General features: G+C 35.9%; 2 protein-coding genes across 2 annotated transcripts; one reads left to right on the top strand and one right to left on the bottom strand.

Annotated features, from left to right (window-relative positions):
• Positions 1-1,811: 1,811 nt before the first annotated feature.
• On the top strand, positions 1,812-23,717 carry Ada (adenosine deaminase-like protein). The gene is made up of 7 exons (XM_089641200.1): positions 1,812-2,117; positions 2,240-2,379; positions 2,466-2,654; positions 2,938-3,157; positions 4,715-4,871; positions 5,035-5,135; positions 17,972-23,717. Exons 1-7 carry the CDS (start codon positions 2,085-2,087, stop codon positions 18,161-18,163), a joined length of 1,032 nt encoding a protein of 343 aa, XP_089497326.1. The 5' UTR covers positions 1,812-2,084; the 3' UTR covers positions 18,164-23,717.
• Positions 23,718-24,081: 364 nt separating this feature from the next.
• On the bottom strand, positions 24,082-26,088 carry LOC149425688 (RNA-binding protein 45). Its single transcript, XM_089644415.1, has one exon. The coding sequence runs from the start codon at positions 25,789-25,791 to the stop codon at positions 24,310-24,312; it is 1,482 nt and encodes a 493-aa protein (XP_089500541.1). The 5' UTR covers positions 25,792-26,088; the 3' UTR covers positions 24,082-24,309.
• Between the last annotated feature and the right edge of the window lie 924 nt (positions 26,089-27,012).

Genomic DNA, 27,012 nt, shown 5'->3' on the forward strand with positions numbered 1-27,012 from the left:
AGCTACAAGCCAAAAATATGTATATTCTTTGTTTGCCTTATTTCTTGACGAATACACAGGTAATAGGCATTAAAATCGCTTGGAAAATGGAGTCGAGAAACGCTCGATTTCATGCGCAAAAGTGTTTTTTATTTATTTTGTAAAAAAAATTATAAGTACGCAAAAAATTAATCAACGGAAACTGTCACAGATAATCTTATCCATAATATGTTATTTTTTAAAAGTTGATTCATTTGTGCATTCATACATTTTTATTGAATAAATACATTTTTTAGTAGCGTAGTAAATAATTTTTTTATTTGAATTATCCTCAAGGGAAAAGATAAGAAAAGCATCAATTTATATAAAGCATATTATTTGGTATTCATAATGTAAACAAATTCGTTATAAAGATTAATGGAAAATCACTATTTAGCATTAATTAAGCTTTGCCTTAAGTCCGAGTTCTGTTGATTTTATTTCCGAGTAGAGCCGATTTTCCGTCAGCACATATAAGTCGTAATGGGGTAAAATATGGTAGATTGTAGTTCATAATGTTATAATGCAAACATATTAGATAACTCTTTAAAATTATTGTACTGTTTAAATGAATAAATAAATAATTACAAAAAGTCTTCTGTTTTACAAGTCCTTAGGAGGAACCTAGAGTTCAAACCCTGTTGATATAAAAAAGCTTAAAACAATAAAAAATATTTTTAAAATATGTATATATTTTTATAAAAGTATATACATAAGTTACATTTTAATTTAATATAAAAAAAGATTTAATTAATTAAATCTGTAATATCCTTAGTTTGAGAATTGTAGGCGTTTTAAGTCCCGCGCGCGTCCAGGTCAAGTAACGTCGCTATTATTTGTCCACCGAAATAAAAGTTTACTTATCAAGTACCAAATACCTAACGATCGGCGGACTCCTGTCGACCCTTACTACGTGTTGCCGTTAAATGCACGGCGAATTTGGAGAGTATGTCCAACTTTTGGTAAAATTAATTTTAGTTCTCAATAATATCAACAGATGTAGCAAACGCAAGAAGTGAAATATCTAAAATTGCTATCTTAGCGACAATCAAAACCCTATGCGCAGTTGTGAAAACTAAAAAAGGTGGGTGTTACCCAAATCGCAATTCCAAACAGCATAATATGCTGAGGCTTAAGGCCCCGGGATGGAAGAGGGTTTCGTCTCTCCTCTCCGAGAGACGAAACCCTCTTTCGACCGACATTTAAATCCAATACTGGGAACCTTTTTTTAAAATTTGTATTATTTTGGAATACAAAATAATACTTTTTTTTTTAAATTGACCCAGCGAATCGTATGGACTTGTGAATGAAAGCCTCTATTACAGACAACAGACACAGTCACTGCTATTCACTCACCGCCGCCGCTGTTTCGTGTTACATTTTAAATAAATTAAGAATAAGACCAGTTGGATGCACATAATTGATTATTATTGTTGTCTTATACTTTTGGGAGGTCAAACACCAATTGACCTAAGGAAAGAATTGCCACTGCCCACATACGACATTTTTTCGCTTTTTCATATTTTAAAATTCATTCCGTAAAAGGTCCAAAAAACATAGTGACGCACGCAGCGATAACTTCGCTTGACGCCATCTTGATTAACAATATCGGTTCGAGTTAAATCGAAACGTCTGAACTATATCTTGTTCAATTTTTGTAGTTCAATAAAAGTCTTTCAACTAAAATCGCTCTGTCAGAACGGGGCAGAATGTTTTTCTTTTTTATGCTTACGCGTAACTTCTAGTCTCCGCTGCTCATTTCGCTTTTTGTAATTTTTTAGTGAACCGACACATGCGACGACTCTTTACATAGAAATATAGCCCTTATGTCACACGTGAAACCTACATTTTAAGTATTATTTTAGCGATCATAAGTATTAGATTCGAGTCAATGTGTAGCTGCGTCCACCAGGATGGATCAAGTTGATTTATGGGATGGATGCGCGGGAAAACACAAATAATATTATTGTAGGTTTGACGTTTAATTTCGGTCCCTCTTTTTTTGCGATTTTAATCTGCTTTTCACGTGGTTCCTCTCTCAATCTAATAAGTATAACTAACCAACAATGGAGGCATTTTGTCTGACTTTACCGAAAATTGTAAGTTATGGTTATTCTCGCTGGAATCTAAATATCTTTCATTTCTTAAATAATTAATTGCAATTTTCCTTTGCATTATCAAAACTTTTGTTTGGAATGTTCTAACCATTATTTTTTTCCAGGAGTTGCACGCGCACTTGAATGGATCGTTGAGTGATTCCACGTTGCTGCAGCTACAAAAGCTTAATAATAAGGATGATACTGCAGATGGTAGAGCTCCCGAGTTTAAAATTATCCAGGGTCATTCACGAACACTTTCCGAGTAAAAGATACTTTATTTAAGCAATAATGTTTATTGACATCCATGATCTGTTATTTACTACATGTTGTTTCTGTCTATTATTTCAGGTGCTTCGCTTTATTTAAGACAGCCCACGATTTGACGCAGACCCCTGAAGCAGTGAAACTGGCCACAACTCTCACCTTGGAAGAGTTTGATCGAGACAATGTAGTATATCTAGAGCTACGTTCTACTCCGAGAGCTAATTCCAACATGAACAAGGAGCAGTATATACAATCTATTGTGGATTCCATTATGTAAGTTGAATCATAAAATAAACTATTTGTTTTCTTACTGTCATGTTATAATATACCTACGACCCTGAATAATATAATATACGACCCTGAATAATATAATATACGACCCTGAATAATATAATATACGACCCTGAATAATATAATATACGACCCTGAATACCAAAAGGTTTTAAACACTGGCTCCGGGCAGTTGGGACTCTTATGCAATATTTGTGATCATTTAAAAAAGGTTACATTAATCTTTAATTTACAATAATTTTTTATCTTATTTTATTGTTTACAGCGAGTGCTCCAAAAGGCTTAAGTTGAAGACCTTTCTCCTGTTATCTATCGACCGCAGAAACACCATGGAGCAGGCTGCGGAAACAGTGAGCATTGCCATCGAGATGTCCAAGAGATATCCGGCCATTATCCTCGGGCTGGACCTCAGCGGAGATCCCAAGGTGGCCAACTTCAGGGACTTTGCTGATATTCTAGACATCGGGCGGAAAGCAGGATTAGGGGTTTGTTGGACAATTATGGCATAAGATTCATGAAGAGTCGTTGCAGGCTGCAGCAGGGTGAAGATTGCCCTGATGATAGCCAACCTCTGAAAGGAGAGGGTACCAAGAGAAGAAAAGCTGGCGAAATGGATTGTTTGCATGGCACATGATGCTCTTAGTGGTTTATGGGTATCCATTTTGAGAAGATAGAAACAGACACACATTTATACATTGTGTCCACAGACATATGAATATATAGACTAGAAATTAAAGGTGAGGGGTAAAATCAACTGTTGAAAAACGAAGGGGGTAAAGCTGACTGTGATTCGTCAATAAATCAATCTGACAGTATATAGGCATCTCGCATTTTAATATCACCATTATCATTAGTTCTTAAAAGTAAAATCGGCTTTTGAATGAATAGACATTTTTACATGGGAGCGCAAATTACTCGCCACGTTATGAACAAATTTGCGAAGTCCAAATTCGGCAAAAAAAATTTCTTCTATTTTCAGAGTCTAATATTTTGTTCACGTATTTAGTTAAGACACTTTTATAAGTGTTCATAATTTACTTCCCAGTAACAACGATGCGCACACTTGGGAATCGCTACATTCGACCAATGTTGGAGGGTTGTCACAACCGCTATGTTCCTATTAATAATAAAATATTGAAATCTTTAAGAAAGAAAAGTAAAACAACTAAAAAAACAAATGAAATTATATACACACAGTTTTTACCAGCGATTCCTAAGAGTATTTGGAGTAAAAATTTGGACATCATTGTGCCTTCCGATGACATTTTTTCAATTAAAAACAAAAAACATGATTTTCTATCACACATCGCCACTCGGTATAACCTAGCGCATTACGTGATATGCACTCCTTCTCGTTCCAGCAGTACCGTACATACGAAACAAGCGCGTACCTAACACGTGGTACCTAAAGCGCAAAAGGCGAAGGCACATCCCTGATTCTTATGCAAACGGCTTTGTATTTTGCGTCCAGATGTATCTCGATGTGATAGTATATGTTTCTACAACTGATCCATATTATACGATGTGAATAAGCTTAAAATAATGCTTACATATGGAATGTAATACGACAATTGGGTTTATTCTCTTTTTCACATCTATTTTTACAAGTTTTCATATCACAAGCCACCATTTTGCCGTGTTATTTCGTAAAATGCCTCGACCATAGCTCGACGCTAGTTCGAACAAGAATGATGACGTCACATTCTCAAGATTCACGGGAAGCCATACGCGAGCCCAGCCGGCTCCAATGGAACCGGTATGGGGAATGGGGAATAATACGCTTTTAATCACTTAGGGCAGGTCTACTAATATTCATATGTCTATGATTGTGTCATATAAACTAATGTTATAATCTTGTTATTTGGACTCGATTCACTTGATTGTGTCATGTCTCACGACTTTCACGTCATATATTCTCCTGACACTCATTTCTCCAGTCATTCATCTTGAATTGTCAAGAGCCTATATTTGATACAAAGTATTGTTTGAACACTACTAAAAACATTATAATTGTATAAGTTAGCACTTCTTTCACCTTCCAGGTCACCATCCACACAGCAGAGGTGGAGGCTGACGAGGAGACCTTGGAGATATTACAATGGGCCCCCGACAGACTGGGGCACGTCTCCTGCGTGACGGAGGACCCTTCCAACCCTGACAGTCTGTGGAACACGCTACTGAAATCAAAGATTCCTATTGGTAAATATCTGCCGAAGATGTGTCATTTCATAGCGAGGGTGAGCAGAGAAGATGGAATGCCCCACAACTCTTGTCTCGACATAAGCTGCTTCATAAATACTCTACACTAAGCTGACAGATGTTCTCCTATTGCCTTAGCTTAATCCTTTGTGCATTGTTTCAGAGCTCTGCCTCAGCAGTAATGTGAAGAGTGGGGTGGTGAATTCATACTGTGACCACCACTTTGAAAGGTTGTTTAAAATCGGACATCCTATTTGCTTGGCTGTGAGTATCATTCTCTTCTTTATACATTTTAAAAGGTTGTATAAAATCGAACATTCTATTTGCTTGGCTGTGAGTATCATTCTCTTCTTTATACATTTTAAAAGGTTGTATAAAATCGAACATTCTATTTGCTTGGCTGTGAGTATCATTCTCTTCTTTATACATTTTGAAAGGTTGTATAAAATCGGACATCCTATTTGCTTGGCTGTGAGTATCATTCTCTTCTTTATACATTTTGAAAGGTTGTATAAAATCGGACATCCTATTTGCTTGGCTGTGAGTATCATTCTCTTCTTTATACATTTTGAAAGGTTGTATAAAATCGAACATTCTATTTGCTTGGCTGTGAGTATCATTCTCTTCTTTATACATTTTGAAAGGTTGTATAAAATCGGACATCCTATTTGCTTGGCTGTGAGTATCATTCTCTTCTTTATACATTTTGAAAGGTTGTATAAAATCGGACATCCTATTTGCTTGGCTGTGAGTATCATTCTCTTCTTTATACATTTTGAAAGGTTGTATAAAATCGAACATTCTATTTGCTTGGCTGTGAGTATCATTCTCTTCTTTATACATTTTGAAAGGTTGTATAAAATCGGACATCCTATTTGCTTGGCTGTGAGTATCATTCTCTTCTTTATACATTTTGAAAGGATGTATAAAATCGAACATCCTATTTGCTTGGCTGTGAGTATCATTCTCTTCTTTATACATTTTGAAAGGTTGTATAAAATCGGACATCCTATTTGCTTGGCTGTGAGTATCATTCTCTTCTTTATACAAACTGTAAAAGTTTTAAAAGATTAAGTCAACTTCATTATAGATATGTGCGATATCTACGATGTAATATTTTAGCAAGAAATGTGGTTCTTACAAAACGAAACATCGAATCTATCCAAAATTCATCCGAACTACCAGGGATGGGGTACCTCTGCTGTAGATTTAGCAAACGACTGCTACGGGGCCGACCCTACAGAGGAACGAGCTGCAGGCTTCAGTGATACCGTGTGGGGATGACCGCATCGCTGGTATTCAGATAACCACCAATGGAGGGACGATAAGCATACTGACTGTCTACATGCCGGTATGTCATGCGGACAACCTTACCGACTTCACCAACTACCTTTATAAAATACATAGGATCATTCAAGATAACAAACACTCTGAAACCGTTGTTATACTTATATTTATGTTATGTTAGATTTCAACACTCACCCATCCTCCATATTCGCGAAAGAACTCTCTCATTTCTACACCGAAAATAACCACGGTTTTATCGATATTGAAAGACTACCAAATGACACATATACATATATTAGCGATGCACACAATACCACTTCCTGGCTCGATCACTGTATAAGCACTAATAATCTTAAGAACAAAATAGATAGTCTGAAAATACACTATGATACTGACTGGTCCGATCACCGGCCGACATCTTGCGTAATCGCTGCTGAAAATCTACCTGCAACTATTTTTAATGCTCTGCAACAGCCTAATTACATAATATGGAGAAGGAATAACAATAAGAAAATCAATGAATATACGTCTGTGGCAGAAGCATTACTTGGTGTAATCTATCAAAGACACTCCGAATCCATTTGTAATTCGGATTCTGTATGTGACAAATGCGATCATATACAAAACATGGACAATATATACACAGATATCGTTGAAGCCCCCGATATGCTGCCAATACTGTATTTTATGGGGAGAACGATCAAAGCAAACCAAAAACACTTTGTGACATTGCTGGGTAAAATCAACAAGTTAAGGAACACTACGTAAATTCTAGATCGCGTTGATGGAGTGGATTATAAATTAGAGACCATTACTTGGTTGGTCCCATTGAGGATGAAAGAAAACGGAAAAGGAAGGAGTTCAAAGGATTGCTCTTAAACACTGCCAAAGCTCTTCTGAACAAACAAAGATGGATGATATTGTAAAATCACTTGAAACAAGGCAGTTTGCCCAATTCTGGACAAACAACTAAAAACTTTAATTCTTTACAAGCCATTCAACTATTATACGTATCTCTAGTAAGAAGTCTAATTGAATATAACTCAGTAGTTTGGTCTCCATCTTACAAAATTTACATTAACAACATTGAGCGAATACAAAAAAAATTTCTACGTTTCATAAATTTTAAATTAAATATCCCTGTCGAAGACTTAAAATACAATTTCTTATTAAATACTCTAAAAATACATACATTAGAAGATAGACGTAAAATAAACGATTTAACGTTCTTATTCAAAATACTTAACATTAAATTCGACTGTTGTGAACTCCTGCAACTTATAAACATACATACACCCACAGTAACAACACGACAAAATACAATATTCTACAGCAGCACACATAAGCGTAACTACATTGCCCACTCTCCGATACAACGACTTCACACCATGGGAAATCATTACTTGGGTGATGTTGACATATTCAATACCAACTTGGCAAGTTTTGTGGATCATTTAAAACATTTATTTCAACAATACTCCTAAACACATCATGTAAACCTACAAATAGCTGTAATTTTCTGTTTTTGTTTCTTGTGTTTGTATGACTTGTTGCATAGCTTTTATCAAATGTAATTTTATTCTTATTTTTTATGTTTCAAAGTATCTGTCAAATTAAAATTATACTACCAACCATGTAAAAGCCCTCTGGGCGTTAAATAAATAAATAAATAAAAAAACAATAAGGTATTTCCGGAAATGAAGCACCGACTGTCCCCGATATTATGGAATATGATGGATAAAACGTTTACCTCTCTGAAAGTAATATAATGAAGGCCATAACAGGCACTAAGGCTGGTAAATCTCCGGGACATGATAGTCTAAGTATTCAACACATAAGATACGGAGGTGGATACATACCTAAACTACTAAACATACTGTTCAACGCAATCCTTAAACACAACCATCTATCGGGTACAATGACGAAAACAATTATAACTCCAATCCTGAAATCGGGACAGCCTGACATGACCAACTCCAGCAATTACCGGCCAATATCCTTGGCAACTATACTGCAAGATTATTTGAAAGGGTAATACATACTAAATGAAATACACGTTAAATTAATGTCTAAAGATAACCAGATGGGCTTTAAATGCAGATTATCCACTAATATGGCAACATACACTACAAAGCAAATAATAGAATTCTACAAGAAACGAAAAACTATCGTATACGGGTGCTTCTTAGACTTAACTAAAGCCTTCGACAGGGTCTGTCATAAAACATTATGGGATAAATTGAAAGCTAGGAATACACCTACCATATATATAAACACACTATCCCTATGGCACTCCCAGCAGGAAAATTTTGTACAGTGGGCAAGTACATACTCCCAGCTGATATACTTGCGGTCAGGAGTAAAGCAAGGAGGGTGTATGTCCCCCATCCTGTTTAATGTGTACATACATGGACGAGTTGTCAAGTCGCCTGGACATCAGAGCGGGCTGTCAATATATGCATAAACCATATAAACTACGCGGACGATATGATCCTCCTAGCTCCGTCGATCAAGGGATTAAGATTACTGCTAAATATTTGTGAAGGATATGGAAAACAGCACAATATGATGCACAACCCGAAGAAGACGGAATTGATTGCGTTCCATCACGAAAAAAATCCAGATACAAGTAAGATGCTCCACGTACACCTTAACAAGGTAAGAATAAATACATATTCGAACGTAAAATACTTGGGGCACATTATTAATCAAGACCTATCGGACGATGGCGATATCGAACTACAAAGGAGAAGCCTAAGCATAGTGTCTAATATGATTTCCTGCCGATTTTTCAAATGCAGCAATACAAAACACTGTTCAACGCATTCTGTACCGGCCTGTACACTAGGGTGGAACACTTTTATATGAAAATTTTTTTTTTTTTCGAAATTCGAATTGGAATACCAGGTAAAAGTTGCATTATGTAATTGTAAATAACCCTTCTCAATTTGGAAGTTCTAACTCGACAGCTTGAGTTCCCGCCATAGACTTGAAATTTTATTTTTTAAGTTTTTATAGACGTTTTGTATTAAACACCCTATAAACAAAATAATAAGTAAATATAATATATTATGCATTAAATAATAAAATAAAAGTAGATTTTAATTAATAAAATCATTTATTTCAAAAGTAAACACAGGTTCAGAAAGTTATGTTGGTATGAATAACATTATTTTTTATAGCAAAAATCCTTTTTCGGCTCAAACTTTGGCATGAGTTTTCGAGATGCTAATTTAGATTTTATGAATCCTTCTCGTCTTGTCTTGTCGCATACACTCAGAGCTGCTTCTGTCACAACTTTTACAGATCTTTCCACAGCCTGGGTGAGGCAAGGCAGTCTCATAAACTCCAACACTGTATCTTCTCCATTTTCAATAAGATCTTGTAACTGCTCATCGGAAATATTCATCAGTATTGGGGGTTCGTATATATTTTGTTGCCAGTCAATCATGTATATGTAAGAACATTCATTTAAGTCCACTTTTGGCACCTTAAACATGCGCAAAACAGAATTTTTATTAACTTGACGAGCCTTTAAAATGCGTCTTGCAGCGAGTTCTCTAATATGCTTACGTGAATCTGTTATCATACTCAACAACAAGTTTTCTGGATGAGCAAAGTAACTGTTTCGAATTATAACAGGGTCCACTATCGCTAACAACTCGTTGGACAAATATCTAGTGCTGTTAATGAGCTTCCATAAATGATTTGAACCATCTTTGAAGGATGAATGTGTTTATAGCAAACCAAACAGGAGCGTATGATTTTACGACAAACGTTGCTAAAGTCACAATACTTTGTCGTGAATTTTCTGTAGAAATATACAAACGCAGTATGCGATTAGCTCTTGTCAACCAGCAGGCATGGAGTAGTTTACCTGGGCTTCTCTATAATAAATCAGGAGAGCAGGATCCATTTATGACAGCAGTAGTAATTTCTTGTAAATATTTCTGGTCTGTACTGAGGTCTGTGGATATTTGTGGAGGTAGTTCACCTTCTCAATTTCGGCCAACGTCAGCGTCTCGCATATCTCTAATGCTTTACCAATTTGACCTGCAAATGAGTTAGGTCCTGCAGTAGGGCCTCCAAATAGGTAAACAAATGCCACAATGGTAATTCATTGGCGTGTAAGAGAAAAATTACCCATTGCAATGGTCGAGATAGTCTGTTTTCCAAAAGACGAATCACGCCTCCCACTTTCCCTGTATTTGTATTTGTTCCATCACAGCCAACAGCCATTAAACCCTCTAGTGATATCTTTTCAGTCATTAAAAAGCTGTGGATAGCTCTTTCAATATTTCTTGCACTGCCCGATGTTGGAACCCCATACCCAACATAAACAGAACCTCGTTCTTTTATAATCGAATTATGTTCCTCCTTTACAATCACTCTAAACCTCTTCGATCTTTTTAAAACAGTGTTAGCCGTCTTGTCTTTCCTTCCATCGAAATATAATGCAGGAATTTCTGTTACTCTTTCTTCGGTTAAAATTTGCTCGCGTACTTTCTGTCTTTTTCTTCTTAGTTTCATCCTATCTATTATGCCTCATTTCTTGTTTTAGAGCATGTAATCTTCTATTCAGCAATTTTTTACTCTGGATAAGATCCATTCTTCCTAAAGCCATTAGTCAGTTAGTGCGTTGGTCTTCTAAAAACATTTGTTCCTCTTGTGGCCCTTTTTTTCTCTCTGTCAAGTACAGTTTACAAATTCTTTATTTTTACATAAGTTTTAAGTTTCTTCGAAGACTTTTTCAAATTATAACACTTCGAGTGATAACTTTTTAGTAACTGTAAGATTTGTTTGTGTGTGACAATTGGAATAGAAGATTTTATCCACAATTCTTCAATTTTCGTTCAAACTATTTCGGCGATTTCCAAAAACGTAGGTTCTTTTGTTGTGTTATTCCTTACTTTTAAGTCTTGTCCAACCCATTTGTAGAATTTCATCACATTTTCATTCGTAGGTAGGATATTCTCTTTCAACTTTGCACTTACACAAAATATCGGACATTTTGTCTTGTAGAAGTCATGTTGATTCACAAAAACGTTTATCAATAAGTACTCGTGTATATAATTGGCGCGCGACCGCACCTTGAGACAATTATCGACACTAGTTTAAACAAAACACTTCATTTCGTAGATTGTCACGTGCCGCCCTCCGCTTCGTCCCGCACTTTGCTCCTCTGTCACTGCTCCAAAGTATATTAAAATATTTAATTGCATTAGCTATTTAACTATTACATTTGAATATGTTATTAAATAAAATAAACCTATTTTAATAAATTCTTTATTATTTTGTAGGGCGCGCAAATAGCCCCTAAACTGTCTTTTTTGTAAATGTTCGATGTCTTGGCGGGGGCCTTTACCGTTTTCTGATATTATTTATATTTTTAATTGAGGTAATTGATAGCAATTGGCAACTTAATACAACTATTCCAAATAAAAATTTCGTTTCGCACTACTGTACACGTGAGACATGGTGTCACTGCCGAACTTGCTCAATAGAACGACTCCGAATCCAATATAATAATGCCTGTAGAATCATATTTGAATACCGAAGGTACAGCAGCGCATCGACAATGTTCACGGAATTAGGACCAAATGGATTTGCCGGCCTGATGAGACACCAGGTCACTGGAGCCAGGATGCGGCTAATGGCCTCCTCCAACACGGTGGTGACCGCAGCCTACCAGCACCAAGCGCCACTCCTGAGTGAGCGCTGGGCCCAAGCTCACTCAAGACCACGCCCTACATAGTTGTCCTTAATTGCTTATTTATTTTTCTTTATCTATTTTTGCATTTTTCACATATCTATTGTACAAAAATATGTATATCTATATGGGACGTGTGGGATTGCACTAACCTCCCCACATCTTGGATTAAAAATTATTATTATTATTTTGAAAGGTTGTATAAAATTGGACATCCTATTTGCTTGGCTGAGAGTATCATTCCCTTCTTTATACATTTACTAGCTGAAGTCCCCGGCGTTTACATAAAGTATTTCGAAATCAGTCAATTTTTAATGTCAAGTGTGCAAAATTTCATCAATCTCGGATAAAACTGTAGATTTGTATAAAAATCAAACAAAAGCTGCCCACTCAGTGTCCGCTACAAACATTCTCCTTTATATATATAATTAGATTCATAGAACTCCAGTTTCATTTTTAATTTAAAGTAAATCAATGTTATTAGTTCTGCAAGTATGTTAGTTTATATTTTTATGACAGCTGTTTCGGAGTTCTACTCCACTATCAAATTGAGGTTATCCCACATTGAGATGACTTATTTATACGATTTTATTTACCCCTACCAACGATATATAATAACAATAGATTAGCCCTCTAATTCCAATCAAAGAATAATGCCACTTGAGTTTATTCACAATACAACTTCCCATCGAATTCCGATTCCTCGCTTCAAAAGCATACATATAAATGCAAGTTCCCCACAATATAAAGCAGAGCCCCTAAGTTATCGCTCAATTCCACATCGTTATTTGTTAATCTTATCGGCCAATAGCAGACCTGAAAGACATTGCGTCAAAAAAAATAGAGATGAACTTGATGTAAACTTGTTCAAGCTTCTAAAAACCAATGCAAAACCAGCAATGATTCATTTTGTAGCAAGTGTTGTTGTAATTTGCTACGTGACATAGTTGTTTTACTAGAGAGAAATGTACGATTTTTATCAATTATTACTTACTAATCGAAGCGCCGCCTCAAAGTTATACACGACATATATATTTTTTTAAATATTCGTATCGACGCTTGAAAGGTAAAAGGTCGTAAGTGACAATTTATTAAATAAGTTAATCATTCTTAAAAATTAAAAATTCTGATCACAACTGTACAAAAAATATTAACTAAGTTTTTTTACCAAATTGACGCTTAGGCCCATTAGCCTTTCTGGTGTCGATATAGCAAATTAAATTATTTATGAAAATATTCCTCTATAATGCCTCAAATTAATTAATTGAAAAATGATCTTCACAACACGCATGGGTTGAAATTGCTGGAAGACGAATTTGCTTCGTGCAGACCAACAAAAGGTAAAAAGCTCTGCTTCTTCTGATCTTTTGACTGCGAGAAAATGCACTTTCGTTTTGAACGCTGAAAATGCACTTTCGTATTTTCTTGAACCAATATTTTTGGTTTCGGTGTTAACTTTAGGGTTCACACGCCCTGTCTAGATAACACTGGCCGATGACCCTACTTGTATTATATTCATGTTTTCGATAAAAACGGATTTACTTAGAAAATCATTTATGTGAGGCACCTACTTTGTGAAGGTTTGTTTTAATTGTTTATTCATGATACAAATACAAATAAATCAAGCCGTTCCTTATTACCCGATTACGAAAATGAATTAAAAAAGTGTTTGGTAAATCTCTTTATTGTAGATACATTAAGACGCGTTTATGAAGTATTGAATGAATCACAAATCTTCAATATCGATTATTCCAAGATTACTTCAACAAGTATCCTTTTGCTCTGATCTAGAATAAGCCTGTCATCCATTGGGTCGGTAAGGATAAGGGATCAACATAAACTGAAGACTGCACAGAATAGTAAAATTCATTGTGATTTGGGACTTTTCTTCGCACGGTCTTCGGTTAACGTCGATTCCTTACTCTTACCGACCCAATGGTACAACGGACTAAAAGAAAACTTTATCCATAAGCTATCTTAGTGCCCAAAAAAACTGTAAAAGGCAATGCATACTTTATTTATTTATTTTTATTTATTTATTTATATATAATTTGTACATTTATTTATAACAATTACAGGTAATAAAGCCTAAGACGTTATAATTGTACCATTTATGCAGTGTATATGCAATGCCAAAAATCTCGCAAATGCGCTATAGGACACAAAAAAAAAATCTAATTTTTTATCTACCGCATTCAAAAAGTACGTAGCTCTCCCTACAGGTGAGTTCATTAATAAATTAGTGCGGCTTGCTCTACTATATAGAAGATTGTGATGACGTCCTCGAGAGTGAGACTCTGGTACAAAAAAATTTAATTGGGCCAGTATCTCATTATTAGATAAGTGACCGTTTATTAGTTGGAAAAAATATTTAAGCAAAGCAATACCTCTACGTGTCTCTAGGGAGTGGTAATTGGTCATGCCTAATATATAAATCGATGGGTAAAGCCAAGGGTAACGTCCATAGAGCCGCGAGAATAAAAACCTTAAAAATTTTTTATGGACTCTTTCAATGCGTAAAGTGTATGTTAATTCATGTGGAGCCCAGATGATCGAGTTTGATTCAAGTACACTTAGGACTAGTGTGTTATATAATAACGTCAGTGTTTTTGTGTTACGAAACGGATATGAGTTTCTAATTACGAAGCCGAGAAGCCTGTATGCTCTGCTTATTAAATCATCGATGTGTTGGTGAAAAGTTAGTTTGCTGTCGTAAATAACTCCTAGGTCTTTGATTTGGTTTAGGTGTTGGAGAATAATTTCATTGATTGTATATTCAAATACATGCGGTTTCTTTGATCTTGTATACGAGACGATATTGCACTTGGGTGTACTGAAGTTCAAGCCATTTATTTTGGCCCAGTTTGAGACGCAGTCAATATCACATTGAAGGAGAATACAGTCAAGATGATTTTTTATTGAGCGATATAGTTTCAAGTCATCTGCAAATAGTAAATACAGCGAATGTGTGATGACTGAACCAATATCGTTAATAAAAATCAGAAACAGAAGTGGTCCAAGGATGGACCCCTGAGGAACTCCAGAAAAAACTATGAATTCCAAAGAACTGGAACCATTATAATAAACAAACTGTCTACGATTTCGAAAATATGAAGCAAAAAAACAGAGTAGTCTTTTGGAAAAACCAAATGAAGCTAGCTTATTTAGAAGAATGTCGATGTCAACCTTGTCGAATGCTTTTTCCAGGTCAAAATAAGCAACATCCACCTGTCCCCGATTGTCGAGAGTTTGTGATAAGAAATCTGAGATGCATAAGAGGTTTGATGTTACTGACATCTGGGGTCTAAAACCATATTGACGGTCATCAAGAATTGGATTAACGTGATTAAGTATATATTTATGTAGAATTTTCTCGAATATTTTCATGATGGAACATAGAACGGCAACTGGTCGATAATTCCGGATATCGCGTTTGTCTCCCTTCTTGTAGATAGGGGTTATTTTAGTTAATCTCCAGATGTCTGGGAGAATCCCGTTTTTTAGGCATACATTGAAGAGATGACATAATGGTGGTATTAAAAGGTCGGAACAACCCTTTAGTATAAATGTTGGAATATTGTCAGGACCGATGGAGTGAGGTTTCTTTAAATTTGAGAGTGCCTCCTTAACATCTTTTTCTGAAATACTGACCAGGTCGAATGAGGGCCCAATCTGTACAGTGTGAAGGGTAGAGTCAATATTGAGAGTTGGTTGGACATTTTTGTAAACAGATGAAAAAAAGGTTGCAAAACTATTAGCGATTTTATCATCAGTAGTCAATTCCTCTCCGTCAAGAATCATAGACTTAAATGAGTTGTTGGATTTTTTTAGATCCTTAATGTACTTCCAAAACTGTTTGGGATCGATAGATAATTTTTCTTCCATTGAAGTTAAATGATTTTTAAAAGCTTCACTGATTTCATGTTTTACGATGGAGCGATAGGCTGAAAAATTAGCATAGTCCAAGTTGTGACGTGTTTTTTTCCATTGCTTATGAAAATTATGTTTAATTTTAATATTTGAAATGATACTATTTGTGTACCACTTAGGATATACTCTGTGTGTCGTAGTGCGAGGTGTGGAAATGGGTATACACTTGTCGAATATATTGTAAATTGAATTGTAAAAATTTGTACATAATGCATTTATGTCTGTTGAACTTTGGCAGACCGGTTGCCATGAGCATTTAGAAAGCAATTCATATAATAAGTGGAAATTTCCTTTGTTGAATCTCCATGCGTTTATGGTTCTAGCTCCGTGATAGGAGGGAACTTCTATTGGACTTGGGTTTAGACATGAACTTGAAACACCTGAGTGAGCCTCACTAATACTTATAGACAAAGCAGGGTGGTGCTTATCCTCGTTTGTAATAGGGTCATGACATTTCTCAACACACTTTACAAGATCCTTGGCATTACATAAAACTATATCCAGAGTGTTATTATAATCATTACATATCAAGTTATATTCTTGCAAACCGTAGAAACATTTAAAATAATTAAACATGTTCACAATATTGGAGTTACAGGAAGGGAGGTTCAAATCACCTAATATTAAGATATTTTTGTCACTGAGAAGATTATAATTACTTTCTATTTTTTCAAACATGTTGTAGTATAACGAAGTTGAAGAACGAGGTGGCACATATATCACACATACGAAAACAGTTGAAGATTTCAAGGATAGCTTCACCCACAGGGATTCAGTGTCGGGGAGGTCCATTGAAGAAATCCTCTCAGCATGGGTTACAGAATCAGCACGAACAGCCAGGACGACACCCCCCGCTCGTGTGAGGCGGTCACGACGAAAGACAACATAATTCTCTGGAAATAGCTCTGAATTATGCACACTTGGTTTCAGCCACGATTCAGTGATTGCTATTAAATCTAAGCTATCTCGAGCAAATAGGTTGTTTTTAAATACTGCCAATTTCGTATTTAACCCTCGAACGTTTTGATAATATATAGAGAGGTTAGAATTATTTCTCACTCTTAGAGTGTTTCGTTTTATCATTGGTTGCAACATTTCTCCGAAAAAACCACTCATTGAATGCAACATGATTTGGCCATATGTTCGGGTCCATATAAAACGAAAGCTTCGATTCCGGGACTCCGATCCGGAAAGAGGCGTAGTCAGCTTTGGCTGTCAATTTGACAACATCGTAAACAATTTCTTTGTTTATATTGAGAAGGAATTTTACAATATCCTCAACCGTAGTGTTGACATCGAATTGCCAGGCATGAATATACTTGCGCCTTTCAACGGCTATGAGGCCTTTATGCTCAGTCGCGGTACCATGAAGTACTGGTCGTCTTTTTTTCCTATGCGTGACTCGGCGCCAATTGGTGTTAGCCGAAGTGGAGGTATAAGCTTCCGTTTCAGATTCGGATTCAGCTGTATCGGTTTCTGCAGTCTTTGATGTTACAGTATCGGTAGGTTGGGCAACGGGAGTTGACATCTTCTTCGGTTTAGATGGGCCGGACAGCGGCCTCTTCCCCTTGTCGATGGTCCCAGAAACTTGAGTTGAAACTTGAGTTGTTTCGCCTTCCTTTGCTCTAGCTGTAGCACGGGTAGACATTCGGCCTTTGTTTACGGTACCTTTCTGCTCTGTGCGGGCGGCCGGGTGACCGGGCGGCGGTGGGGGCGGGGGCGGGGGGGCAGTGACATCGGCCCAGCGGCGGGCGGTAAGCGATGTATCTACCTCGCCTCGCGATGTAGGTACAATTTTATCACTACCGACTAATAGTATTGACTTTATTTCTTTAACATCAGCTGTTAGGCTGTCAACTTTGGTGCTCAACACTTTTATTATATTAGTGAGCACATGAAGCTCATTCATAAATAAACTTGGATCGCTCATTTTTTTGGCAAAGTAATAGTATTCGGAATGAATATTCAAAAAACTACTAGTTTGATAAAAATAAAGTTACTGCCGAGGAATAGCGGCAATGCATTGTGGCTGATTGAAGAGAGAATGGGTTATGAACATTACTACCGATCTTTATCTCTGATAGAAAGTCCAGAAAATGTTGAAACAAAGTATTATGTTTATTTTCTTACATATACATATTAAAAAATTCCTCAAATGATCATTTTTTTCCAGACGGATGATAAAGGTGTTTTTGACACTTCGCTGTCTGCAGAATTTAACCTATGTGCCAACACCTTTGGACTAACTAAACAAGATGTATGGACTCTTGCTTTTGGCGCCACCAACTTCATTCTCGCTCCTGAAACCATTAAGAAAGATCTTATTGAAACAATGCTCAGTGCAAAACCAAAACTTGATTTTTGACAAACTAAATGCATAAGGTTGACTTAAATTGTAATTCTTTTCATCTAAATACATGAACCAAATATTACCAAGTCGTATTATTACTTAAGTCATAAATAAATACAGTCAAAATTAGTTATAACGAGCGCGGGGAAACCGAGTAAATTTTCTCCATATAGCCATTATTTTTTAAAAACGTTTTTTTAAAATCATATGTACCTACCTACCTGCCTCTACTATCAATATATACTCAAATGTACAGTATGTTTTCAAAATGCGAGTAGGTATTACTAATAAAATACACTTTTATTACTCAAATTTATTATCAATGATTGTTTCCAAGATTTTGCTTTCATGCTTCAAACATTTCCTCTTCAAAACAATGAACGCATTATAACTATCACCACCTGGTTCAAGGCTTCCATGAAAAATATCACTAAATGGTCTACCCTATTATCACTACATATCATGTTGTAACACTTATAAATTCTCAGTTGTCATTAGATGTGAGGTGTATTTATCATACCCAGTAAAAGTACCGGGTATTTTCATGCGATACTTTGTACTTGTGACAAATCTCCAAATACTCGCAAGTATTTTATACTGGGACTAAATATTTTTAATAGGTACTTTTGCCAAGTATTTTTAATAGGTATTTTTAATGAGTATTTTTTAATAGATATTTTTGATTGGTATCAATAGGCTGATGGGTATTTTTTATTCTTGATTTTAATTAATTAATTTTTCTATAGGGAATCCCGTAGCCACCCCCCCCCCCCCTATGGATTGTGAAAAATTATTGTGGGGAATCACACGAAATATTTTTCACAGAAGTTCTGTAACAACCCCTCACCCGCCCCCACGGATTTGAAATATTTGGGGAAGTACATATCTCCCCCCTAGAATATGTGGGTAGGATTTATGTGCAAACAGTTTAGAAATGACTTATTCTGAATCAATCCTCAGGTCGGTATTAAATACTTTTGAGTATTTTGTCACCGGTATTTTTACCATGTATTTCTTTGTACCTGTACTCATTGTACCCAGTTACGAAAAGTACTCATAGGACCCACCTCTAGTTGTCATAAAGAACTAGCTTGCGGGATTTTTATACTATTTGGCTGTAAAATTTTACTTCTCACAAACCAGTGATGCACAACCCGCGGCCCAATAATTCTTGCAGCCCGCATGCAAACGGCCCACTCGGCTATAGAGTAAAATCAAAATGTTTGGGGTAATTCTTAAAAACCCTGGCTGAGAACTTTTTTTTAAATATAGTTTTGGTTAAATTTGAAGAACTGGTTTGCATAACACGAAATTCAAAAGAAACATGAATTTTGCTGTTTCCCCCCCCCCACGAAAACAAAATCCATTTGTAGATTGCAGCCAGATCAAGCAAGTTGTACAAGTTGCACAACTTTCTCTTCTGAAAAAGTTGTGCATCACTGTCATAAATTTACCCCGTGCAGGGATGTAGGTATACATAACCGGACGAACTAGGTACCTTCATAAACATATTTATTGGTTTTTAAAACAAAATTGACGAGTTGTAATACAAAAGAAGAAAAGGGAACAAATTTCGCATGTTTTTCAAATATTTTATGACAATTTTACATAGTGCCTGATGAACAGCAATGTTTCTCATAGCCGACAAGCTTACACAGGTAGCGCCATAAAAATATTAATCCATCCCTTACGGGATAGAAATTCCCGCCAGCCACCGTTGAGCGCCGGACAGCTAACCGTCGCGCTATGCCGCCCCTTTGTTACTACTTACTTCGCAAATAATTCCCAATTCGGTTTTTTTCAGACTTAACAATCCATTCATGTATTGAGAATTGGTGACAAAATTATTTGCACGGTATATCATGAATTGACCTCGTTATAACAATTCACAATATAAGCCTGAACTAAAATATTGTTAGTAACGCTATTGCCGTGATCGTTATAACCAAGTTCGACTGTATGAGTTTTAGTTTTCGTAGTTCAGGGACCAAACAATACATACTGAAAGCTTTTCATTAATTAAAATCAACTTGGAAGTGAAATAATGTTTTAATCCTTTATTTGTGCAATTATTGTACAACAATGTTTAAAACTTGTTCTGCAAAAAAGAAAACATTATTATTGGGTTATTGTGAAGGTACAGAATTACAAAAAGATATTATAAATGTATGAAAATTTTACAAAACAAAAAACTTATATATTATTATATACAACCGTTTCATGAAGTATTCATTATAATGTTTATGAACATTTGGTATTAAAAATAAATATAACACTAGCAAGCAATCTGTTTTTCCCTGCCCTTTTTAAGATTTGTTTTATTACGGATGGCGATGCAGGACCAAACATTACCCCACATGGACGAGTGGTAAAGTGAAACTCTGTCAAGATGTTTTCCAAGGGACTAGAAAAAAATAACTTCTCAAGCGGGAAAACCTTAAACGTGGGATAAATTGGGCCATTTTTTAAATTCAGTCTTCAAGGGACCAAAAAAAGCAAACTTCTTAAGCATGAAAGTATTCATTAAGGTACATCTTATGCTGCTATGAACGGAAGAAATTTACCATGAGCCAAGCTACAAATTATGGGAAAGAAACAAACCGACGCTGCTTGCGGTTGCTTCGTTCCTTTCCCATTTCGTGGCTCGGCTCGCAATAAATTTCTCCTGTTTATACACAGCCTTATAAATTTTAGTATGTAAAAATTATTATTACAGTGTAACATATTTTATTGTAAATAATGTAACATTTCTTTCTTGAATAAAAAAAACTTTTGTAAGTTTCACTGTAATCATCAAGAAATTATTAATATGAATAGTGCTAATCCCGAACCTTTAATATAATATGAAATAAAAAAAAATCATACATTTTTATAAAATCAACAAGTCATTTATCTGAATGGTCTTTTCTTGTTGTCAGTTGAAAGGTACTGATTATTGTTTTTAAAGTAATTCGTTTGCCTGTAACTGACATAATAGCGGCAATTACACATCCACTTCGGAGCGACGGTACCGCGTGCCACTCCAAGCCGCCGCTTAGAAGAGTAAAGTCCCAAAGTAAGGTAACAGTTTACAGAGCAGTCCATTGTGAGAGTTTTCTGCGTGGCGGCCTGAAGCGGCGCATGGTACTGTCAATCCAAAGTGTACGTATGGATGGGCCTGTTGAGTGAATCAAAGAGCCTAATGGAAGCAATTTGTCCCCAACCTGTTAAGGAAACTTTTCCTTATTATTTACTTAAATGGTGTTGTTTTTCATTTGCAAAGTGTTAAAAATATCTATGGTTCCGTTTGATTTTATGGGAAGAGAGCTTAGCTAGAGTGTTTTGTAACAAAGAATTGCAATGGTGAAAATTACTCAAAATGTCCTGATTAGCAATGGTACATTGATGACGTTACTATATTTTGCTGAAAAGTTCTGATTATTAATACTGTAAGTAAATTTAGGAGCCGTTTTTGCTCCCATCTCCTTTTTGGTATCCCTTTTGGTAATCCCTTCTTTATCTGCTGTGTTACATTACTTCTGCAGATTTTACACAGCTTCACGCAAAAGTTTGAATGCTAGTTACAAGTGAATACTACGCATTTCAAAAGACTTTGAACGTGTTTTAGTCAAAACTACAATTTCATCATTAGTTGTTATTGCATTCTGCTCCTCAATTGATGTTACATCAATTTTCAAAAAGTAGGACGTTACACTACATACTGCTCAGTAACGTCTGTCAAACAACGGCGTTACAGTATACTACTCAAAAAGTTCTGATTGACAAGGGTGGTTGGCTAATTGAGAAAATTTAAATCAAAACATAAACTGAAAGCACCCCACAGACAAAAGAATTATTATTTCACTTGATGTTGACTATTAGCACAGATTTCAGATGAACAACATGACACTTTAATTTTGCAATAATTTCGAACGACTCTCACTCCTTAAATGTAGTAAATATACTTTAAAATGAGACTAAACATGAAGATACTCTTATTATTGCAAAGAATGTACCAGCATTCTCTTCATTCAACCCAACACCCTCTGAGTAATCATGCTCCTTTTCAATTTCAACAATTTATCCTTCTTTCCGTATACATATTTCCAATATGTACTAAAAATACATATTATAGTAAACACTGAACAAGGGGTACATTATCTTTTTTAGTAATAAAAATATTTCCCGTTTTTTTTAAACCCTTAATCAATTTTATATTTATTTTTATGTGACTCCCAACTGCACCCAACCGTCCAGAGCCAGTGAGACCATGGCATACCCAATTGGGATATATTGGGAGGCTGAAGATAGTGGGGAGGGGAAGGAGATGATAACAATAAATAGTACCTGGCTATTCAGATCTGGTCACCAAACATGGCCAAAGCCATTTCAAACGTTTCGTTTGTGAATGGTGGTCTTTCACCACTCTGGAACGGGCCGCAAAAATATAACTTATTATTCATAATGAGTAAATTGCGAAATAGAACAAATACATATAAAATTTACTTGCGCATGCCGGGATTTGTCAATGATGTCGTCAAATAGCCGCTTGTAGAATAGTTAACAATAATTGGTATTTTTTCAAACATTTGTAAGAAAAATTTTGTTTTGCCGAGTTAATTGCTTTTGTAGATGTTAATATAATGCAAAGGCATCATTGACAAAACTCGTCTTATACATTTTAGGGTGATAAATTAGGTACAAGATTTAAATTATAGGACAACTAGCATTTCACAACACCAAATATAATATAGAATATGATTCCTGTGTTAATTTATGAAATGATTTAATTTCAATATTATTCCACCTAATAATATTTAGCTTGTAGATCTAACACACAAGAAGCAAGAGCCTGGCCTTACTTTCAATTGCCTCCATGTAGAATTTGGATTACAATTATGTATTAAATATTCGAGACAATAATCTCTTATTGAGAATCATTGATGTCTATAATTTTTTTCAGTAAAAGGCTCGAGTTTATTTGTGACTAACAATCGCACATTCAGATTTACCCATCTGAATTCGCTTCATCTGAACAGGATCGAATTACTTTTAGACAGACAAAAGTTGTTTATACATAGAAGAAACTATTTGATAAGTTAAAAACTCACCCCTGTTGAATAAAACTATCATAATTTGTTTTTAATAATTATCTATTGCAAATCAGTATAAAACAAAAAGAATCAGTTTTTTGATTCAATACTAATAAATATTGTCCTTCAAAGTGAGGTAAAAGAAGTAATGTTATTCCAATAACATAGATCACTGGAGAAATGTATATATTATAAATTTGTACAGCGCCCTTCAGGTGGTTTTGCACAAAAACAGCGCTATACAAGTCATCCAAATATTATTATTATTATTATAAACGTCCACAATTATTTGGTACATAAATAAAAATTTACTTTGAATTCTATACAAAAATATATAAATTCAAAGTATTAATACACGAAACACACAAATACTATCATGCATTAGTCATAAGAAATCATTTGAAATAAATCTATATGTTCCCATTCAGAAATGTGAGTTTCTGATTAAATTATTTCATGTTTAAAATACTAAATTATTTACAAAAAATATGAGTCTCGACAGATTTACTAACTAAATATAGTACAATAATTATAGAGAGCAGAATATTATAATCCAAATAAGTATAGATACTTTCAATTGCCAAGTGAAGTATAATCTTACTTATTCAATATTATAATCCAAATAAGTATAGATACTTTCAATTGCCAAGTGAAGTATAATCTTACTTATTCAATATTATAATCCAAATAAGTATAGATACTTTCAATTGCCAAGTGAAGTATAATCTTACTTATTCAATATTATAATCCAAATAAGTATAGATACTTTCAATTGACAAGTGAAGTATAATCTTACTCATTCAATATTATAATCCAAATAAGTATAGATACTTTCAATTGACAAGTGAAGTATAATCTTACTTATTCAATATTATAATCCAAATAAGTATAGATACTTTCAATTGACAAGTGAAGTATAATCTTACTTATTCAATACATATATGAGGATTATTAACACTCTGAGATTTTTGCATGAGATTGAACTACAGATTTAAAATACGTACAACGACTATTAACTTTTTATTCTTAAAAAATAATATATTTTCAATATGAAATTATTTTTGAATTCATCAATGACGAATAAAATAATTAAGATTCTATCTTCAAGCGTTTACGCCTATCGTCGTGTTCCACATCATTATTTTGGGAAGAGTCATTTCGCTCGTTGTTTTCGCCTGAATGAGCGGTGTTAGAATTGTAGCGCGGTTCTTCTGCTTCCAGGACTTTCATGCGAATTCCGCATAACTCCGCTCCGTGAAGAACTTTTCTAGCTTCCTGGGCTGACTCCACGATGGCGTACTTGGCGTATCCAACACTCTTGTTGGGCAAGGTGTAGACGTCGATCAGATTACCAAAGCGGGAGAAAGCATCTCTCAGGACGGAGATGGGAGGGGGCCGCGGCTGGCACACGATGAAGCATCTTTGGGCCACAGGAGCGTCTATGCTGGCCAGGGGCTTTGTGGAAGGGAGCTTAACGTTGCAGAAAGAGTCATCTTGCGGCGCCTTTTGTCCCAGGGTTCCGGCTGCAGCAGCCTGGATGAGAGAAGTGGCCTGGGCTATAGTCTCCGCCAGCTGGGCCAGGTCGGCTCCGTTCTCTCCGGGAAGGTACACTGGTTTCCTCATACTCATGAATTCCGGGGACTGATCTCCGAAAGATGGAACACCGGAATTGTAGCATGGTTTAACTACTAACTTAGATCCCGGAGGATATTCAAACCCGTGTAGTTTATCCCGGGCGTATTTGGCTGACTGGTGGTTGGTGTACACCACCTGGGCCATGGCCATGTGCCGGCGGGGTTCCACCTTGTATTGAAAGTAATCTAAGCCCGGAATTATATCAAATAGCTTCCTAATTTGTTCCTGGTGGCATACAGGATTACAGATAACGCTCAGCGTGATGAACCCGTCGGCCATGGCACCCGGGTGGGGCATCATGGCGGCGATGGGTGGCTGGGCCTGCGAGGGGAAGTAAGGATCAAAGCTATTGGACTCATTTTTGTATCTTTTGGGTTCTGCAAATATGGCCTTGTATTTTTTATCTGCATTCTCAAAGGCATTGGCCGCTTCTGAAAAGTTCTTGAACTTCACATAACCATAACCTTTACTTTCGCGGGTTTCTTTATCTTTAACGACTGTAGCGTAATCCACTTTCCCAAAGCCGCCGAATTCATCCCGCAACTCTGAATCGGTCATCGTTCGAGGAATGATCACGAAGAGGCGAACATACTTCTCCTCGTTATCTTCTCTCACAGGACCTTCTTGCCTACTGGAAGCCACTTTCACTTTGATAGGCCTGGAAACATTTCCCATGGTTTTGCCATTCATGTTTTCTACAGCATTGGCGGCCTCAGAGGTCTTGGCGTATTTGATGTACACTACGCCTTTGTATTCTCCGGTAGTTCGGTCTTTGACGAAGCGCATATCCTCAATGGTGCCAAACTTTGAGAATCTGTCTCGAAAATCATTTTCCGAGTGCGATTTGTCACATAAAACAAAGAGCCGAGAGAACGGCGGGTATTCTTCTGACGTTTCGTGGTCGTGAGAACCCCGACCGAACCGCCTATCGCCCATGCTGAGTTTTTTCAACTAGCAGTATGACGGAAATATGTACTTTTCAAATATTCACTTTCACTTTTCCAGATTGATTACTTCGTGCATTTGTTCACATACTGGAATTCACATTAGGACATTATTTGATACGTATACAATATTGTATACGTAGACAGACAGCGCACTTTGGTTTTTACGAACGTATTATTTAACACAAATTTGGCTCACTTTAATCGTACCTTTAATTTAAATTAATGATAATCTAATAAATTATCAGAATCAACGGCATTGAAAACATAAACCTCGACTCGCCGACATGTTTTTCCATAGATTTAATATTTTACAGACATGACGGAAGCAACTGCACAACACGTGTTCATGATTGCCCCGTATTGTGCGAATATTGTTTTTGGGACATAAAAATCTACAGAACTATTTCTCTGGTTTAATTTTTGGACAGCCACTGTGGTGTGAATGGTTTATTTATATGTTATCTATGTTTATTATGCCACTGTCAATATCAGGGGCGTATAACTCTCGCATAACCTTGTAACCCTGATGGGAGGAGTTATCCTCAACCCAAATTCTTATAGACAAAGCTGTTGTGGCTGAAAGCTCAGATCTCATTGGCTCAGAGCAAAAATTGTATCTTGATATCTCGCTCTTTACCGTAGCGACTCGTGTAACAGAAAGAGAAGCTAAACATGTGTTATGCTCCGATAAAAAAATAACGGTAATTTCCAAGACGTCATTTCGCAGATTGAAGTCAGTTGAAGGTTTTAGCGTAAATATTTTGAATTTTCTTTCACCCATCTAAAAATAATGTTGCGTGCTAGAATTCTTCAAGGTGCTAAATTAATGCCGTGTTGTGTTAAAGGTTGCTCAAATGGATTCGATAATCCAGTGCTAGGAAGAAGCAGCAAGAAATACGTTTGTTTGTATGTGCCATTTCGCGATTGAAATCAAAAATACGGTACTTTTGGGATTAAAAAATAATGCGTTGCCAACGCTTAATCTTCCAATCATCATAAAATATCCGGTCTATCTCCACCAATTGAAAGAAGGACCCGATCACGTTGTTAAATACAGGTACTAACCTCTCGTTCTTTGATACAATGTTCATGATTCCTGAATGTACTTCATTGGCTAATAATTTGATTAATTTTCCTTTTCAGACCTATCCGTATTCCGACGCGATCTTATACCACGTATTAGGAGACTAAAATTGCTAAACAAAGCCAC

The sequence above is a fragment of the Hesperophylax consimilis genome, chromosome 2 (assembly GCF_061612785.1).
Source record: "Hesperophylax consimilis isolate HC1 chromosome 2, BYU_Hcon_1.0, whole genome shotgun sequence".
In the NCBI taxonomy this organism is placed as follows: Eukaryota; Metazoa; Arthropoda; class Insecta; order Trichoptera; family Limnephilidae; genus Hesperophylax; species Hesperophylax consimilis.

Excerpts from the sequence above, each read along its gene's own strand:
- Ada (XM_089641200.1), top strand. The coding sequence starts at position 2,085 with ATGGAGGCATTTTGTCTGACTTTACCGAAAATT. Across the intron at positions 2,118-2,239 it reads GTCTGACTTTACCGAAAATT|GAGTTGCACGCGCACTTGAA; the intron begins GTAAGTTATGGT and ends ATTTTTTTCCAG. Across the intron at positions 3,158-4,714 it reads GGCGGAAAGCAGGATTAGGG|GTCACCATCCACACAGCAGA; the intron begins GTTTGTTGGACA and ends TTCACCTTCCAG.
- LOC149425688 (XM_089644415.1), bottom strand. The coding sequence starts at position 25,791 with ATGGGCGATAGGCGGTTCGGTCGGGGTTCTCACGACCACGAAACGTCA.